Source organism: Bos grunniens, chromosome 6 (assembly GCF_055505025.1).
Source record: "Bos grunniens cultivar Pamir isolate PY7600 chromosome 6, Bosgru_T2T1.0, whole genome shotgun sequence".
NCBI classification, from domain to species: Eukaryota; Metazoa; Chordata; class Mammalia; order Artiodactyla; family Bovidae; genus Bos; species Bos grunniens.
In genome coordinates, this window is record NC_141170.1 from 31153151 (window position 1) to 31174130 (window position 20980).

At 41.7% G+C, this 20980-nt stretch overlaps 1 protein-coding gene across 10 annotated transcripts in view; it reads right to left on the reverse strand.

Moving 5' to 3' along the window:
• The window catches only part of SLC4A4 (solute carrier family 4 member 4), a 379388-nt gene that overhangs the window by 300483 nt on the left and 57925 nt on the right, over positions 1-20980 (reverse strand). For all 10 annotated transcript variants that reach the window (XM_086405458.1, XM_086405455.1, XM_086405451.1 and 7 more), the window contains one exon: positions 3462-3641. In XM_086405458.1, coding sequence (XP_086261584.1) covers positions 3462-3641 — 180 coding nt within the window. The remainder of the gene's footprint in view (positions 1-3461; positions 3642-20980) is intronic.

Sequence of the window (20980 nt, forward strand, 5' to 3'; positions counted from 1 at the left end):
TCAGGGAGCTTACGCTGCCCCATCAGCACAAGACAAAACTGTAGGGTTTTTTTACTAACTGTAGGTTAGTAAACTCCCGAAGTGAAACATGTATTACGAAGGAAAGAGATGAGAACTGTGGAAGACCAACACTGGAGAAGCTATTAATACATCAGATAGAATAGCAGGGCAAAGCATCGCTCTCTGAAGAGACAACACTTTGAAGCCGGAACATAAAGGCAGAGAAAAGCTAACCAGGGCAAGAATGAGAGACCATTCCAGAAAGACAGAATTGCACAAGCAAAGGTCCTGAGGCAGAAAAGGTTTGGACACCACTGAAAAATCAGTGTGGCTGAATTAAAGTGAACAAGGAGCAAGTAATGCAAAGGATTCTGGTGAGACACAGTGGGCCCTGAGCTTTGACCAGGATTTCATTCTAAAGAGGGAATGGTATGACCCAATTTGCACTTCGTGATAATCACTACTCCCTCTGTGTGGGAAAAGATATGAAAAGCAGAGGTTGTTCCAGTTGTCTTAAGCAAGAGGGTAGGATTCCCTGGATCAGAATATGGCAGTCACATTAAAAAACAATAGACAGATTCAGAGGTATTTTAGAAGTAGAACGAACAAAAGTTATTGACATATTGCAGATGAGGGTGACAGGAAGGAAAAAATCAGAGATGATTCTCATCAAGGGGCTCTATTTCCAGGTGGGTTTTTTCAATAGTGACAAGCACCACCTGATATAACACCAGGTCCATGCAAGAATCTGGTCTAGGGGGCCTGGCATGCCTGTAGACATAAGTTACTTAAAAACCACAGATCTAAGAACAAGAGAAACTTTTGTCTTCACATTGGCGCCAGAGCCCTATAGTTTCCCCAAAATCACACGCTTAAATGTCCCTTTACATCTGAGTGCAATGATTTTTAAGTAGAATCGCACCAGATAAACCAGCTATCAACCCATCTAGTCTCCATGATAAGCAATGGAGAAAATACAGCAATTTCTTTGAGGATCTTCATGTCAAGTTGGATGTCAAATACGTCACAGGCATATGACAGCATAACTTACTGACTAGCAGAAAATAACTAACTATAAAATACAAATTTATTGATCATTTCTTTGTTATCATTGTCCTTAACAATGATGTCTCCGTAGGATCGCTTCAGAAACCAAGTATACAACCCAATGCAGTACTCCCCAAGGAGAAGACCTCTAAGATAAAGAACATGAACTGCCTTCCGTCCTCTACATGCTCTACTCAAACTGGTCTCCAGAGGCCACAGGAAGTCACAGCATTCCATGGAAGACAGAGATTCAGCCTCAGTGCCTTTCTGACCTGTTCATCCCTATTACCTACTTGAGTATTACTGGCATAGTTTCCACTGCCCTTCCTAAAAAGCTATTACATAATGATCATCTCAAAATCCTGTGGCCCATTTGTGTAAGTGAGCATCTCTTTCCCTTTTAGTATTTATAGAGATGATGCACTCTTGTTCTTAAATTGCAGAATGAGAGACGATGAGACAGACAGACAGACAGCCACACACACACACACACACACACACACTGGAGACAGCACCTCTGATTCTGGCTCAGGTCTTGCCAAAACAGATAGCAAATCGAGATAAACTAGTAATGTATTTGGAAAGGAATGTTATCTTTCGTTCCTCAAGACTATTAACTGTGACCTTTTTTGTCTGCATTTCAAGAACTTTGCTCGAAACAGACCCCATTTTTTTTAGTCAATATACAAACAATGCCTTTCAGAAAGGCTCTCCCCCAGTGTTCCAGTGAAAAGCATGCAACTCCTGCCTCCTGTCCTCTGGTCCCATGTAAGTCTTACATTTACTCCAACACTTTAAACTTTTAATTCAGTGGTCCATCCCCAAACTGTCCTCAGAACATTCCTCTTTAATTCGGTGGTCCAGCTGACAGCTCCTCTCCACATAAGTACCTCTCTACCTGCTAAACCACCTGCTCAGCTCCAGTAGACAGACTATAAAAACAATTTACAGATTCACATCACTACACTTCACAGCCTCATACTTAACTCTGTAAATTCACTTTCAACCGTTCTGAGCTGTTAATTCTAATTTAGCCTCTCATCACCTACAAAGACTAAACTGGATCTTTATCTTTGCCACCCATGTTGGATTTTATTGCAGGTTCTGGATTTCTGCAACTGTAGCAAAGAGAGGAAGAACTGGGCTGAGCTCGCCAACATGAAAAGCTGTCACTATGTAACTCATGTTGGGGACTCTTCCCAAACTGGCATATGTTTCTGCTGCTTTTCGCTTCTACGGCTTTTCGCTTCTACTGCATATATTTATTCTCACTCTAGCCACAAAGCTGCCCAGATAGCCCAACGTTCTCCACATCGAAAGAAACCAAAGCAACAGACACATAAACCCAAACACACATCCACCTGCTTGAATCCAAGGATGTGCTTTGACCTCCTGCTATTCTGTGCCAAATAACACCTCTATCCAAAGTCTGATGAAGGCTAATAGTTTCAACATTTTCAGAGCTGCGTCACTGTAAATGACCCTCTGATTTTCAGGATGTTTTCCCACTATTCTTTTTTAAATCAACCTGGCTAAATGTAACCTATAATCCTATAAATGTCATGTAAATATGTATGCGTGTATATGAGGAGGGCATGACAATCCAGTCCAGTATTCTTCTCTGGAGAATCCCCATGGACAGAGGAGCCTGAAGGGCTACAGTCTGCGGGGTTGCAAAGAATTGGACAAAACTGAGCAGCTAAGGACAGCACAGTATGTGTGTGTGTATATATATACACACGCATATACATATATATATGTGTATATAGCCAAAAAGTTCATTTGTGTTTTTTCATAAGACGTTATGGATTATACTTTGTTGTTGTTTACTGGCCCAGTCATGTCCAACTCTCTTGTGAGCCAATAGATTGGGATTTTTCAGGCAAGGATACTGGAGTGAGTTGCCATTTCCTTTCTCCAAGGGATCTTTCTGACCTAGGAATTGAACCCGTGTCTGCTGCTTCGCAGAAGGATTCTTTACCACTGAACCACCAGAGAAGCCTCTATGGATTATACATATATATATATATATAATCCTCATCTTGACCTACTTTCTTAATAGAACCTACTTCTAAGGAGAAACAACGCAAAAATTTCTTGAAAAATTTCCCAGTTACTGCTGATAATTGCAGTTAAATATCACCTATAATACTCTGTCCTACTTCACTAATGGAAACACAAAATGCTAAACGCCTAAACGCTGTCAGATCTCTTCTGACCTGCTCAGAATTTTACCAGGTCTCCTCCTAGACCAACCTACAGGGACAAGAAAAGCATCACCTCCGGAGACATTATGCTTTAGAGGCGTAATGTCTCCTCACCCCTCCCCATTCGCCCTAAGATCTTTAAGCATGTCTTTCCCAAGGCCATGGGAGGGAGGCAGAGAGGGGCACCAGCACCCAGGGGGAACTCACTGAGAGGCTTCAGGATGCTGCTGCTGGACTCATCCGCATTCTCCACATCTGACTTGTCAGAATAGTTCTCAGAGATTCTCTCCTTTTCCTTCTTTTCTCGGTGGCCTGTCTTTCTCTTGTGACGTCTCCTTCTCCGGTAGCTCTTTGGCACATGGACCCCAATGTAGATGGTGTGGTGGCCTGAGGAAGGAACACAAATCACTCGTCATTTCAAACCACAGTCTCAGCTACATAGAAATCACACAAGACCCAGAGGTCAGAAAAAAAAAAAATGTCCATAAATTCAACATTACCATTTCACATTTGATAAACTGGAAAAATAAAACTGCCTTCCAATTTTCATTGAACTAGATTGTAATTCAACCTGTTGGCTGCCACCAGGATTTGGTGAGGATGTGTTCTAATTCTATCCGGATAGACTCTTTTTGTTTAGGCAAGTCAAAGAATATTGAACTAGAAATCAGGAATCCTTGATTCTGGTCAAACCTCTGCCATCAATGAGCTATCTGACCTTGAGCATGTCCCTTAATCATTCTGGGCCTCAGTTTCTTCATTTATATGAAGGTCTTAAACTGGGTAATCCTTAAGAGTCCTCTCCAGTGCCAACTTTCCTGGAGCCTGTGATTATACTGAATAGAGTGATGAAAAAGGAGTTATTGGGAAAAGGGGGGAAAAGACCTAATTCAGAGTTCAAAAAGTCATTCTGCAGGTATAAGGTTTTACACTAAAACTTTTTTTACCCAATCAGCAGAATAGAGACTTAGAACTGGGACAAACTAAGAAAAAATAAGACATACTTAGAGAGAAAATTTTAGAAATACTCAAATGTTCACACTAGGAAACAGCTAAAATGAATGTCAGCTACAGTGCCATTCTCATTTTTCTTTTTTCGTTTGCAAAAGTTTCTAAAAACTGGTTGTTGCTGTGATAAAAATAAACCCAGCCCAGTAAAGATTGCCTTGAAGAGGAGGGCATGAGGAAAAAAGATTGTGAAATGCTTTCAGTTCTCGAGAAGGAAGAACTGCAATACTGACAAGTGGTATTATTTTTACAAAATCTGATAAGACAGAAAAAAAAGGAACTCAAAGTTCTACATCTTTTTTTCCACTGGAAAACTTTTACTTTCACTTTGTATGCAGTCTAACTTCTGAATGTGGGAACCACCATTTCGGAAGTAATGGGAAAACTTCTTTTCTTTTTGAATTGCAAATGGGAGTTGCAAAAAAAGATGAGATTATCTAGGGATTTCCTCCACATTCTGGAATTATTCCGTAATGACCACTGTATGGCACCAAAGACAATAAATATCACACACTCACATGCAAGACACATATATGCAAATGTCTGATGAATATACCATGAATTCCTTTCCACTGTCACTCACGAGGCCTAGCTAAAAACACTGTAATTCACAGTGGTGTTCCCTTAAACTGGAAGGATTAAAACAATTATATCAAGCAAGATGTTCCAATCAAGAATGCAGAACCCCATGTGAATGAATAAGCAGTCAAAAAAAAAAAAAATCTGATACTTGGAATGAAGTCTGAGGCATCTATATAAAACATGAAGTCCCTGCCCCCAATACATATACAGACATACAAACACCCAGACACATACGCCAACTCAACTACTAAAAAGCACAGTGAAATTCTCCCTGCAGAATGTGGTGCCAATGAGAAATTTATCATCTCTAACCATTTACAAGCAAATTGTTCTCATGGGAAAGCTATATTATACTAGGAAGTAGGAAACATCTAAAAAACAATGTGAATTAAGAAACAGTGTCAATTGTTTCCTGCACTCCAGTTATTGAGGGAGTCCTCGAGCTTTATCTCAGGTCACACAATATATGTAAGCAAAGCATCCAGTTTCTTTAGTAAATCAAACACGGTCAGGAAATAGGAAAACATCACAAAAAATGTTAAGAAGTCAAAGAACAAATTTTAACCTGTCACATTAACTATTTTCTTATTAAAAAATGGTAACTAAGCAAAAAGAAAAAAAATGGCAATTAAACTGCAAGAGTCAAACTGATGTTACATGTAAAGATTTTTTTTAATATCTTTAGCCAAATCTGCATAGTATATTTGATAGATCATTTAAAAAACAGTTCGTGTGCACGCTAAGTCACTTCAGTCATGACCCATCCTTTGTGACCTTATGGACTGTAGCCCACCAGGCTCCTCTGTCCATGGGATTCTCCAAGCAACAATACTGGAATGGCTGCCATGCCTTACTCCAGGGGATCTTCCAGACCCAGGGACCAAACCCACGTCTCATGTCTCCTGCATTGGCAGGCAGGCTCTTTACCACTAGCGCCACCCGGGAAGCCCAAAAGACAGTTTCTATGGGCTGATAAGATTTTAAGGTAAGATTTCTAGCTATCAAGTGTTGTTGTCAACCCAACAAAAGAATCAGCATGATATAAAGAGTGAGCTTTCAAAGCCCAGGAGAGAAATGTACCTTACCCTCTAGAACCTAATTGGAGTTGTCATCACCACAAAAATGGTGCCTTTTTATTTACATCGCAATCCTAGGCCTCACGGCTGCCTTATGAACTAGATTCAGCTGATCTCCATCTCCTCCAGCTCCTCCTCCAGATACTCCATCCAACCACAGGTGGGGGAACTTTTGGACACATGCTGCCCCGTGGAGCCCAAGTACCAACCACAAAGGTGGTTCCTTTTAAGACATCTCCAATTTCAGACATTTTTATCAGCTTTATTAAGGTACAGTTCTTCACATGCCATAAAATTCACTCATTTTAAGAGTTTATCTTTCTACTTTAATCTCTGGCATGTCTGAGATTTTTCTGGAATAAAAACTAATATTTTATAAAGTAAAAGAAAAAGAGAGTATATATTGAATGATTTTTAGCATATTTACAGAGAGTTGTGCAACCATCGGCATAATCCCATTTCAGAACCTGGCTACCAATCAACAAAGATCTCTCATGTTCATCCACAACCACTCTCTGTTCCCACTCCCATCCCTTACTACCTCTCAGGCGTCTTTTATGCTGTCAGCGATGGGCTCCAGGAAGCTACAATTCTTGGTACCCACATGCTATGAACTTTTGCAGGACCCCTTATAGCACAGTAGAACCGAATATTCTTTGGGTAAGGAAGCTCTCTCCTTCCAAGAGTGGCCAGAGGAAAGCATCACTGAGCTGAGTAATTCAAAAGCAAAGCATCAGGAAACTCAAACAGGGGCTCTGTATCAACCAAAATGGGTGGGATGGGGAGGGAGATGAGAAGGAGTTTCAAAAAGGAGGGGATATATGTATACCTATGGCTGAGTCATGTTGAAGTTTGACAGAAAACAGCAAAATTCTGTAAAGCAATTACCCTTCAATAAAAAATAAATAATTTTTTTAAAAAGGCAAAGCATCCTCCTTTTCCTCTCAGACATTACTAGTAACTAAATTTTCCTTTTCTGTCTTGTTCAGATAAAGGAAAAGGCATAGAGTCCCAAGGTCAAACAAACCTTTAGGACCTAAGGAATAGTGTCTGTGTTTCAGCAATTACTTCTCAACCTCTTTTCATTTCAGCTTCTTTGCCCACCAGAAGAGAGGAATCGCCACTCCAGGTTCGATGCAGGATACAGGAAGCTTGGGGCTGGTGCACTGGGATGACCCAGAGGGATGGTATGGGGAGGGAGGTGGGAGGGGGGTTCAGGATGGGGAACACGTTTACACCCATGGCAGATGCATGTTGATGTATGGCAAAACCAATGCAATATTGTAAAGTAAAAAAAAATAAATAAAAATAATAATAATAAAAAGAGAGGAAGACAGCATCACTTTGGTGAGTAGGGGAAAGGCACGCTTTCTCAAAATGATGACCAAGTATTTTATAAGCTGTATATGCTAAGTACCAAACATTAATGCTATTACTAATGCTATTAGTAATAAGAATAATGCTATTACTAATAAGAATATCATAGTTGATCTCAATATTTATTTTCATTAAAATATCTTTACCTGTTTCAGAGATATGCCATGAAGACTGATGGCTATTTTTAAAATTACAACTCACCAAATGGCAGCAAGCTCTTAGGAAAGCCATAGAGGTGGAGGATATAGTATTATTTTAAGTGTAAAATGAAAAGGGGAAACTTGATAGACAAGCCTTCCAATTCAGCAAGAGTCTACAAAGCAGTAAGATGCTCGGAGAATCAGGGATAGTTACCTGTTTAATTTATGAGGGAATAAGTTTTAGGCTCAAAAGAAAAAAATTCTCCCCTAGTGAGTGAAAGTCTCTCAGTCATGTCCAACTCTTTGGGACCCCATGGTATATAGTCCATGGAATTCTTCAGGCCAGGATACTGGAATGGATAGCCTTTCCTTTCTCCAGGGGATCTTCCCAACCCAGGGATCAAACTCAGGTCTCTCGCATTGCAGGCGGATTCTTTACCAGCTGAGCCACCAGAGAAGCCCAAGAATACTGGAGTGGATAGCCTATCCCTTCTCTGGCGGATCTTCACGACCCAGCAATCGAACTGGTATCTCTGGCATTGTAGGTAGATTCTTTACCAGTTGAGCTACCAAATGTCAATAAAGACTGCTTCCAAAGATAATGTAAGAAGAAAGAGCAAAAAAATTTAATAGCTATAATTCATAAGGAAACAGTGATTGGTTTAAATGTTATTAAAATAAAGGTTACATTCTTGCTACTCAAAATTTTGTAGAATAAAACTACTGGAACCTACATTTGACAGTGTTCACTTAGGTGTGAGTCAAAGGGCATTCAGTCCTAGATTTGGCAGGGCCTCAGGAGCATGTGTTCAAAGAAATACCCTGCATACCTTTCTGTGACAGATGGTGCAAGTTCTCAACAAACTCTAAATATCTTGGGAATATCTCACAATCCAACCACAGCCAGTATTCCTGGGAAGAAAACACAGCTTTTCTGGTTATCTCTGGCCTTCGGAAATTATCACCAGGTGATCCACGTTGCTTCCCGTCTTCACATGCTCCACCTCAGGGGAGAGCAGAAGCCCTCAGATGCTGTCATGTCCACTTCTCCCAGTTCCTGAAATATTTCTACACTAACGCCATTGAGAGTTGCTATTGTGATCTGAGGCCACCAGAGAACTCTTACACTTAGTAACTATAGTCATTTAAGTGAAAGAGGCTTCCACAGATACCCACTTCACTACCAAAAATGATTTAGGACTTTGAAGAACGAAACCCATCAAGTGAGTCAAGCTAAAATTTCTGTAGAGAACTGAGTGGTTAACAATATATGCCTCTCTATGCAACACAGATCATTAGCTCCTTTAGGAAACATGAATGAGTGAGTGAGTGAAAGTCACTTAGTCATGCCGACGCTTTGTGACTCCATGGACTATCCAGTCCATGGAACTCTCCAGGCCCGAATACTGGAGCGGGTAGCCTTTCCCTTCTCCAGGGGATCTTCCCCACCCAGGGATCGAACCCACATCTCCCACATTGCAGGCAGATTCTTTACCAGCTGAGTCACCAGGAAAGCCCTTAGGAAACATGGTACTATGCTTATATACACACAGATGACAGAAGCCACTTACGGAATTGTTACAAATGTGCCAGGCTGTTCCATTACCTCATGCCATCCTCACCACTACACGAATTAAGTGAATGACAGAGGATGAGATGGTTAGATAGCATCACCGACTCAATGGACATGAATTTGAGCAAACTCTGAGTGACTGTGGAGGACAGAGGAGCCTGGCAGGCGACAGTCCATGGGGTGGCAAAGATTTGGACATGACTTAGAGACTGAACAACAACATCGCCGTTGTACAGGCAAAGAAACCAAGGTTCAGGGACGTCTAGGATATTGTCACCAGCTAACTCATAAAATTCTACAGAAAAGGGACTTTCCTATTGTCCAATGGTTAATTAAGACTCTGAGCTCCCAATGCAGGGAGCCGAGGTTCGACCTCTGGTCGGAGAACTAAGATCCACATGCTGCAAAGCATGAACAACAACAACAAAAAAAACAATTAATTTTTAAAAAGATATTAATCTCTTTTTAAAAATCCCTCAGGAGAAATATCTCCCAGGTCTCAACATTAAAAATAGTGAGTGCTTCATCCTTGCTTTGGTGGTGCTTTGTCTGTTTTTAGGGGGCTTTTTTGTGACAGACACTATATTTATACTATCTTATAACTGATGTTTCCTTCCTCATGTTGACAGCTAGAAATAGAAGAGACAAATCTCAGGCCAACCTGCAATGGGTAGACAGTTTTGTGACATGCATTTTAAACACTAACCTCCTCTTCCAACTTTTCAATGGCTACTTTCCCTTCGCATTGAAACTTTTTAGAATAAGGCAGCATATAAAGATTTTTTAAAACCTGAGATGTCAGTACCATGGGTAGAGGCTGAGGGTGGCTGTGGGGGAATGTAGATTTCTAGCCAGAGAGTTAACGGGTCCTTGGTGGTCCTTTGAGTACATCGAAATCTACAAGTCTAAATCTTTGTCCAGAAATCTACCTTCCCCCAAGGCCACCCCACCCGCCGCCAGCCCCAGGCTCCTACAGAACATCACTAACAAAATTCTGAGGGATGTTCCCAATTTTAGTTTTCCACATTGTTCGTCTTTCTATAATCAATGGGATTTCTGTTCTCTCTGGTTCAAAGCAAAGATTCTACAACACTTGGGACTTTACATCGTTCTTTCAGAACTAATCAGCAATACTTCCCAAACATAAGTTAAATACTGCCTTTCTTGGCTTATCTAAAGTAACCTGGTCTTATGCCAAGGTGCCTGAAACTTGTTGTAGCTACTGCCAAGAAGGATACAGGGGAAGGAGACAAATTAAAGAGAGATTTATTATTTCTTTTTAATTATGAAAAGAAAAATGTTGGAAGAGGAGACAGAGACCCTGGATGTGGGATAGACTGTCTAAAAGATGCTGGAAAGACTTTATTTCTTGTACCAAAATGAATCTCAAAGGTATTTTGGAAGTGCATGCATAAGAAACCTTATAGAGAATCATAGTACCAAGTCCAGATGCCAGAGAGGTTGTGTGTTTCGCACTTTATATAATAAGAAACAGATCAGTCTGTCTAATCCTAAACACTTTAATAAAGGAAATACAAGTAACTCGTTAGTGCTTTACCCACAGACCCATAAGAGTGTCCATAACCAGTTCTATTAAGATATAATCAATGCAACATTGCTAATTTACTTCGGCATAAATACCAGTTCATGAAAAGAAAACTCACTTTGAAAGGAATGTTATAATTTTGCATTTAACAGGGGGTAAGTCAGCCCCTTTGGTTAGATGTTTGCTTGACAGTCCACAAAACAAGGGATCATTTCTATTCCTATATTTTGGATAGGGCCAACTTTTCACCCAGAAAAAAAAAACAATAATGCACGTGTTTCTTAATAGTTTATTGCATGCTACATATGTAATTTATTTACAGACCATTCTGAGTGCTGATTAGTAATCTATTTTAATATTAATGCTACCAACTACACTTAGGAGCAGGCATGCAAGCAAATAAGTAGTAAAAGTGATGAAAAACAGGGAAATACTTTTCTTCCCACTGAATGACATGGGACTTTTGTTCACTGAAAACCTCCCAGAAATTCTTTAGGCAACTTGAGGTACCCCAAGCAAGACTGATAAGAAATCTCAGCTTGGTATTTACTGAGCAGAGTACTTTTAATATTTAATATTTGATGATGAAAATGATAACCATCTCGAGGCAAAACAAACAGCACAAGGAAAAGGTCTCAAAGGGGAGTTGAGCTCATGGTAACTTAGCTAAACTCTTGTCTTAAAGAACAAGCTAAAGCTCAGAAAACTTTCGCACTTGCTTTACAAGTGCTCATGTTTAGCAAAGTAGTTCTAATCATAGTTTTTAGGTAGGTGGGCTCCAGTCCATGGGGTTACAGAGAGTCGGACACAACTGAGCAACTAAGCACAGCACAGCAAAGGTGAGGAACCCATGCCACACACTGAAGTTATACTTTCACGACAGCTTCTGTTACTAATAGCTGATAACAGAGGCTAAAACTGACCAGCACTGTATAAAATCTGAACCAGTGACTATTTTTAAAGAAATACAGCTTCTTATATTTAGTGATCATCCATTATTTGAAAATATCTAGGCCACAACAACTTAAAGGCACTACAGGAGCCAACCTTGATGAGTAAACAGGACTAAAAATCATGTTATCTTTTATAAACTGTAGCTCCTGAAATGCTTCACAATCTCTGAAAAACTGCTTCTCCAAAGTAATTTTAATTCTGCTCTAGCAAAACCTCTTTTGGCACTAGGGGTAAAGAATCTGCCTGCCAACCCAGGGGATGTAACAGACTAGGCAGGGTTCGATCCCTAGGTGGGGAAGATGTCCTGGAGAAGAGAATGGCAACCCACTCCAGTATGCTTGACTGGAGAATCCCATGGACAGAGGAGTTTTGTGGGCTATACAGTCCATGGGGTCACAAAGAGTCGCGCACGACAGAAGCTACTTAGCACACATGCACATACTTTTAAAGTATAATCTATATTTATACCTATATCTATATATATTTTTGGGGTTTTCCTGGTGGCTCAGACAATAAAGAATCCACCTGCAATGTGGGAGACCTGGGTTCGACCCCTAGATCGGGAAGATCCCCTGGAGAAGGGAACGGCTACCCACTCCAGTATTCTTGCCTAGAGAATTTCATGGAGAGAGGAGCTTGAGGGCTACAGTCCACGGGGTGGCAAAGAGCCAGACACAACTGAGCAGCTAACATTTTTTAACACATTTATATTGAGATGTGTATATATATATACACATAATATATATACAACATAATATATACAATCTCTACATTGAGAGAGCTAAATATCATTTTTATGGACAATCCAAATCCAATATGTCAATAAAATATCCTCCATTGTGTACAGTGCACAAAGATGCACAGTAAATGCTGTTCTTATCTCTCCCTCCTATTTCCAAAGCGGGGAAGAAAGCCCTATTTCTCTTCCTTCCCACCCACTTTGAGCCCTGACAATAACTTGTGAACACCCTCTGTTCTCCAGAGAAGGTACTCCAGAGCACTCCCCCTGGGCAAGACAAAAGAGTCAACTTTGGATCAAGGCTCCTGGAGAAGGAAATGGCAACCCACTCCAGTATTCTTGGCTGGAAAATCCCATGGACAGAGGAGCCTGATGGGCTACAATCCATGGGGTCGCAAAGAGTCAGACACGACTGAATGACTTCACTTTCACTTTTAGATCAAGGCTAACTCACCCCTCAGTTAGCTGTCTAGTCATTATGCAGAGTGTAACTGTGCTGCAGAGGCAATACCTTCAATAACCCCAGTCTCCCCTACCCCTGCCAGGAGCCAGCATCAGGTCATCACCATCCTGCTGCGGGAGGGTCTCCCCGGAGCTTTCACACTGTGGGTGCCAAGCCCCAGGGCTCAGGTCTGTTGTCCTTTTTACTTGAAAGCCAGAGGAGAGTGGATTCAAAAGGTCTGGAAGGTCAGAGCCAGCCAGGGCAGTGCAAAGAGGAGCCACTTAACAGGAGCAGATGAACCCTTGACTCCTCCTGACACCCCAGAACCCTGAAAGAGCTGGAGAATTTTAATGTGCAATACACATGCAGTCAGACAAAATCCACCTGTGAGCCAAACACAGAGAACTGACAGTTTCCATTATCTCTCTTGTGGTCACCATTTGCACAACTGAATGGCAAGTAGGGCTGGAAGAGAGAAAACAAAGGCTAATCCAATGGTCATTGATAACCGGATTTGCAATTGCAGCCAGAGAGGCAGCTTAGACAGACACATAAATGCACACATTCACACTCTCATTCTAACCACATTGTCCGTCTGCGACTCTATTCTGGCTTCCCTTTTAGCACTAGCCTAAGCCCTGCTGGGCAATAGGAAGAGTAGACTTAGTCACTATAGACAGATAATCCACTATATAGTCAATGCACTCACAGCTAATCAGGTATCAAACATCTAATATTAGTTCACATAATTCCCTCCTCTCACACACCTGTACATAGGTAAATGAGATTTGGATCATGCGGGGGCGGGGGAGGGGGAGCAGGTTGGGGGTTGCTAAAACAATGACCAAGAAATAGAGAAAGTGCTACAAATGACTCAAACTAGCATGCTGCTGCTGCTGATAAGTCTCATCAGTCCTGTCCGACTCTGTGCGACCCCATAGACGGCAGCCCACCAGGCTCCCCCATCCCTGGGATTCTCCAGGCAAGAACACTGGAGTGGGTTTGCCATTTCCTTCTCCAATGCAGGAAAGTGAAAAGTGAAAGTGAAGTCGCTCAGTCGTGTCTGACTCTTAGCGACCCCATGGACTGCAGCCCACCAGGGTCCTCCGTCCACGGGATTTTCTAGGTAAGAGTGCTGGAGTGGGGTGCCATTGCCTTCTCTGCAAACTAGCATGCTGCTGCTGCTGCTAAGTCGCTTCAGTCATGTCCTACTCTGTGCGACCCCAGAGATGGCAGCCCACCAGGCTCCCCCGTCCCTGGGATTCTCCCAATTCCAGAATCGTTACAACTATGATTTTCCACATGCACCCAGAAAAAGAGGACAACATTCACTGACACAGCAGCAGATAATCACACTTCTAGAACTGAAATGACCTTAAATATCACCTGATTAAACCTCTTCATGTACCAATTAACCAGGTAAAGCCAAATAGCTAATGATGCAGAGGCTGGGACTCTTGGAGCTCCTGGTTAAAGGTTTCCTTTCTTCCCCACTACCATGGTACTTACACTCCACCCTACCTCTCCTATATTCCATTGTCTGCAAAATATAGCCAAGTGGGGAGAAAAAAGATTAAGCTTTTCAAGTTAGCAACTACAAAAGAGGACAAAACAGGCTCAGGAATTCTCTGAAAATGTGTCTTATAATCACAGAATGACAAGTTTAAATCTACAACCCTTAGCTCTGTAAACTGCCCCAGAATATGAAGACACCTGCCCTCCCATGAGCACCTGTGGTCGTGCAAACACTAAGGCCAGCCGGGCTTGTGCTTCTTTCTCTTGCACCTTTTCACAACCTCTCCCAACACCTTTTATTCTTCTCCATTCAGTTCTTCCTACTCCCTGCTCTTCCAGGCTCTCCTTCCAGCTCTCACCCAGCGATGGAAAGGGACCAGACCTCAAGCACACATTTTTGGAAGGAGCACTACCCTGGTAAAGTTAAGGAGTCTGGCTCCTCGTCCTAGTGTTCCAAATTACCATCAGCGTTATTGCAAGCAAATCACTTTACCGGCTCCAAGGCTCACCTCTCCATCTGTAAGGTGAGAACGCTAAGCTACATTATCTCATAGATCCTTTTGAGCTCTAAAAATTCTGTAATAATTCTAAGGATTTTAATTGGTTAAGGGTAATGAAGCACATAAGGGAAAGGCTAAAAGGTTTTCTACTATTTCTCAAAGTCCCTCCACAACTACTTACGATGGTAGTTTTCTCTTTGGGCATTCTTCAGTCTCCTCTGATTTGACTCTTTCCTGACAATGCCACTTAGACTGCTAAAAGCCACCCATCACCCTTTTCTGCCAAATCGACCAGTTACTTTTCGCTCCTCATCTTCTTGACCCCAGGCAGCACTCAGCACTGTCCATCACTGGCTCCTTGTTGAAAACAGTCTTCTCTTGGCCTCAGAAGACTTCTATGATTGCTCCTTCTCAGTCTCCAAAGGTTGGCATCAAAGAACACAGACCAGTCCTCCTCCTACCCTATTCTCTTCCTTTGGTAATGTCATCCACTCCTGTGGCTTTATTTTTTAACATTTTGTTTTGGGGATTTTTTAAAAAATATTTATTTATTTCTCAGTTTATTTGGCTGTGCCAGGTCTTCATTGCAACATATGGGATCTAGTTCCCCGACTAGGGATCGAATGCAGGCCCCCTGCACTGGCAGCAGGGAGGCTTAGCCACTGGACCACCAAGGAAGTCCCCCTATGGCTTCAAATACTAGCTAGCTCCCTGGGATTCCCAAACTTCTATCCCATCCCCATCCTTTCTTTTTAGCTCCAGCTTGTGTGGCCAAGTACCTGCTTTAGAGTTCTACTGGACTGGATGTCTCACAGGGGTCTCAAAGTCAAAAAGCTGAACACCTACCTTCCTTCACTACTATCCCTCCAGTGTCCCTCATCACAAATGGCATGTAAGTCCCCAAACTGCTCAAAGCAGAAATCCAAAAGTAATCACCCCCCACCGGCACATCTTTCCATCAGCAAGTGCTGGCAATTCAACCCATCTTTTTTGTCCCAGGCTAAACCCTAAAATCACCTCTCAGTTGAATCTTAGCAACAGTCTCCCCACTTTTATCTCTGTCCTCTTGGGATCCTTTCTCCACCCATCAGCCAAAGAGATGTTTTTTAAAATGCAAATTTTCTCTTGTCACTTTCCTGCTTACAACATTCTGTAGTGGCTCCCCAGTGCACACTAAAAATCCTAAATCTTTAGCTGCTGCTGCTACTGCTAAGTCACTTCAGTCGTGTGTGACTCTGTGCAACCCCATAGACGGCAGCCCACCAGGCTCCTCCGTCCCTGGGATTCTCCAGGCAAGAACACTGGAGTGGCTTGCCGTTTCCTTCTCCAGTGCATGAAAGTGAAAAGTGAAAGTGAAGTCGCTCAGTCGTGTCCGACTCTTGGCGACCCCACGGTCTGCAGCCCACCAGGCTCCTCCATCCATGGGATTTTCCAGGCAAGAGTACTGGAGTGGGGTACCATTGCCTTCTCCACAAGCTTTAGCAAAAGTCATGAATTATCTGGGTTCCACCCACTTCTCGGAGAAGGCACTGGCTACCCACTCCAGTACTCTTGCCTGGAAAATCCCATGGACGGAGGAGCCTGGTGGGCTGCAGTCCATGGGGTCGCAAAGAGTCGGACACGACTGAGCGACTTCACTTTCACTTTTCACTTTTATGCACTGGAGAAGGAAACGGCAACCCACTCCAGTGTTCTTGCCTGGAGAATCCCAGGGACGGGGGAGCCTGGTGGGCTGCCGTCTATGGGGTCACACAGAGTCGGACACGACTGATGAGACTTAGCAGCAGCAGCAGCATTCACTTCTGGCCACTCTCTCCTGGTACATATGGTCCAGCTGCATGGGCCTTATTTTCACTTCTCAAACAGGCCTACTCACCACTGGGCCTTCACACATCCTGGCCTAGGAGGTTTCCCTCCTTCTTGACCTAGCTAACTCTCTTCACCCTTTAGGTCTCAAGTTAACATCACTCTACAGGAGATACATATCTTGGTCTCCATGTATACTCACCCACAGGCATGATATACTCTCTAAATTATCATATCAACCAACTTTGTGTCCTTAAATGATGACGAGTTTATTTGACAACACATTAGTTACTGACCTAATTGGAATATGTCATGTTTGCCTGGAAAAGCAACATATCAGAGCTTGTATATCTGCAAGTGTTCTTACCATTTTTATAAGCTAAAAATAATAATAATAAAAGCTTTGTCCATCAAAGTTAATGAGAAGAGTTAATGAAATTCACTCAGTATTGTCCGACTCTTTGCAACCTCATGGACTACACAGTCCATGGAATTCTCCAGGCCAGAATACTGGAGTGGGCAGCTGTTCCCTTCTCCAGGGGATCTTCCCAACCCAGGGACTGAATCCAGGTCTCCCTCATAGCAAGTGGATTCTTTGCCAGCTGAACCACAAGGGAAGAGAAGAGTTAACATAGATAACAATCAGCTAACTCGTTGATTACCAGATATCAGTACTAGCTTTAGTCAGAAAGCACTCCGCAGTCACAGCAAGCACTTGAGAAGGTGTTAAATACAAAAATAAATCACAGACAAGGACCAGACCCAAAGAAGTTAACACCTTAAATTTACAGGGTTCATCCTGGGGATTTCAAATTAGTTTCCTTACACCCCTAGCAAAACTAGGAGATAAGGAAGCACCAATGCTGTTTCTTTGTACGAAAATCTGGGATTCAGAAATTAAGTAATTTGACAATGGCTTACTGCAAATGTCAAAGTATTTTTCTGGTATTATCCAAGAATCCTTAGAGCATCTCTAGTAAGTGGAAAAGAAGATAGGTTATTAACTGCACTCTGCATGAAGAAAACACAACCACACAAACACAATCGGCCTCATGTTACCCAGAAAAACAGGGCAGAGCCAAGAACAGAAATAGGTCCTGAGACTCCTGGTTGTCCACCACATTCTCTAACCCACAATACAGACTGAATTAAAGTACCTCCAACTCCAGACGCTGACTGAGTTTGCCAAATACATGCATCCATTGGATTCAACTGTATCCTTTCATTCTACATCCAAGACATTGTCTTTATCTTTCAGTAGGGATAGAATCACATTGAAAATTTAATAATCAACTAGAGGGCAGGGTTGTGATTCAACTAATTCATAAAATGTGTGACTCTGGCCCTCTAAAGCTGGTACATTGGCTGATTTCACGAAGATTCAGACACTCCTTTTGATTTCCAGAAGTTTTGGCCTTGTCAAAGGTATTGAGTAACCTACCATCAAGAGGAAGTAAAATCATGTCCCAAGAGAGTTGAGTCTGCTCTCCTTTCAAAGTCGACAGAGTATCAAGAAAGGTGAACATGTTGGATGTAGCACTTAGGATGGCTGACTTCTAATTCTAACTCTTGGTGAAGGTAAAAACAATTCATCAGATTTAAAAGCTTTTGCAGCTATTCAGGGAAGGGAGTTATTTAAGTCGCCTCTACTAATGATTCAATGGGTGTCACTCACCACCCTCCTTCCCTTCACCTTCATCCCACCTGGCAATCAGCAGCTTCAGGGGCACAATATTTGGAACCTCCTGTGAACTCCTACCATGGCAGGCTCTCACCTCAGTCGCCTGTGTGCTATCAGCCAAAAAAGGGAAATGAAACAGAACAAAACCAAATCCCATCAGCATGCCCACTTCAGCAACGGGAGAGCCTCCACTGAACTTTATTCAGTTTTATTCTACTCTTACTCTACTCTCCCTCATCAGGCCCAATTTTCAATTCCCAATGACTTTGAATCTTATAATGATAAAAATGGGGAAACACTTAGCTCAGGTTTGAATACTTAATATTATTTCTATACTATTGCATAATCTCATTGAATTGGCACCTAAATTATATAACAGCCAGTAGAGAACAGAATTATTCTAGTTCATGCTGCATATGGGGAAAGGAAAAAAGGAAAAATATATATATACTGTATATGTGTGTTTACATACATTACATATATAATAAACCCTTGAATCTTCCTCATTGGTAAGAAAATACCACACACTTAAATCTGTTTTCCAGAAGGGTAACTTTGCAGGCCTTATTATAATGGGCACACATTTATAATTTATCCTGTATGCAAGTATAGTTAGTATATCTTTTCTTGGAAGAGGAGACAATTTCACAAATTAGAGGTAATGTCTATCGGAGCAATCTAACCATGGAAACCAGATCTCACACGCGGAGCCTAAAGGGAATCAGAACATGTTCAAAGAGAAATACACAGCAGGAAAATTCTCTTGACCTTCCTGGCTTGCCTCTTCCAAAACAAGAAGCAGTATGTAAGTGTGGTTATTAGGAAGGCAAGGGATAGATGATGGTAAAGATGAATTAAGAAAATAATGGGTTCAGGATGGAGGGGACGCATATGCCTATAGCTGATTCATACTGATGTATGATAAAAACCATCACAATATTGTAATTATCCTCCAGTTAAAATAAATAAATATAATTTTAAAAAAGAAAATAAACATTTTGGTAGTTCAAATTTTTTGGAATGATAATCACTGAAAATTATTGGTGAGGCTGTATCAATCAGAAAGCAAAAGAATAAGACAGTGATACAGTATAAAGTAGGCTTCCCCAATGGCTCAGCAGTAAAGAATCCGCCTGCAATGCAGGAGCCTCAGGATATGTGGGTTCAATCTCTGGGTCTGGAAGATCCCCTGGAGAAGGGCATGGCAACCCACTCTAGTATTCTTGCCTGGAGAATCCCACAGACAGAGGAGCCTGGCAGGCTACAGTCCATAGGGTTCCAAAGAGCTGAACACCACTGAAGCGACTTAGCATGCACACACGCCTTGTATAAAGTACTCCTATGCCTAATGCCAAGTACAGCAGCATTAATGACTGTTTCTGGTCATTATTAAAACAGTTCTCTGGTGAATGGTGTGTTTGATTCTCATTGTGCAGAACTGAGAAATTCAAAATCTAAACTTTAAGTTTTGTTCTTCACTTATGCAATGCTTCAGCAATATAGCAAGTTTTAAACTTTTATTCCCAAACCGATGTTTAGTTACTCTGCCTTAACAACACATGAATAATACAAATGACAGAGACTCCCCAAAATCAATGTGAAACAACTCGTCTCAAAAATATGAGCAGATACAAAGCTTCAAGAAAGAAACTCAACCGTAGACAAAATCTGCTGCAAGTGTATTATTTCAGAATGCTCAGGTTAGGCAAGATTGGGATGGATGGTCTCATGAGCCCCCTTAGTTTCTTCAGTGAACGCAGAGACCCATCTACAAAAAGTTAAATCACCAATTCCCACTTTTCAAATGGTGTCATATTCAGACATTGGCATTGTTGAGTATGAATATGCCAAATGTAGAAAGCTGTGCTAAAATGGCAAAGAAATGAACTGGAAGCATTTTGGAAGTAAACATACCAAAATAACTCATCTACACTAAGAGGGTTAGAATGTCAAAGGACTTATATTTTCTCCTACACACATTTTTAAAATTTCAGAACTTTTATAACATACCTTGATTTCGAAAATAAAAGTTAATTAAAAAAATAATATATGTGGTTCATGTATAACTGAATTACCTTGCTGCACATCTGAAACATTGTAAGTCAACTGTACTTCAATAAAATTTATGTATTATTGAACTAAAAAAAAAAAAAATTCTGGATCCTTGGAAAACATGACTCAAGTACCAAGTTGAATTCTGCAAACTTCTTGCCATAAAAGAATGTAGTCACCCAGGACAGAAAGTGGCTTCCAGAAGGCTTTAGCCCATACTGTACTACCAGCGAATTCTCTACAATTGGAAAACTCTGAGAAGGGATGTCTGATTCCTGCTTCCAAACCCCATGGAATTATCAGCTGATTTCCTTGAGGCTCAAGAAATCTATACACAAATACTCAACTTCAGTGACACAGCAGGAGGTGTCAGAGAGCTGGGTGCTGCCTGCCTTAGGACCTCTGGCAGGCTTCCAGCTGCCAGCAGGACACTGGGAAAGGTCTGTGTGGGTTCAAAGAGCTCTGGGAACCCAAGCTACTTATTCAAGCGTCAACCCTTAAAACACCTGACCACACTTCCTCCAAGCTCTCCAACGTGTGGATACATTGTTTCTTTTAAGAAGGCTTTTCCTTCAGCAATATTTGCCCAAGTATTTCCTCTGTACACACTGTTTTCTGGGCAATTATAGAGAACAGGAGAGAGGAGGTCAGCAAAATGCAACCCGACACTTACATCCAGCGCTCAGAATAGCGCTGACCCCAACCAGCCCCTCCCTTCCCATCTCCTTCCTTCCC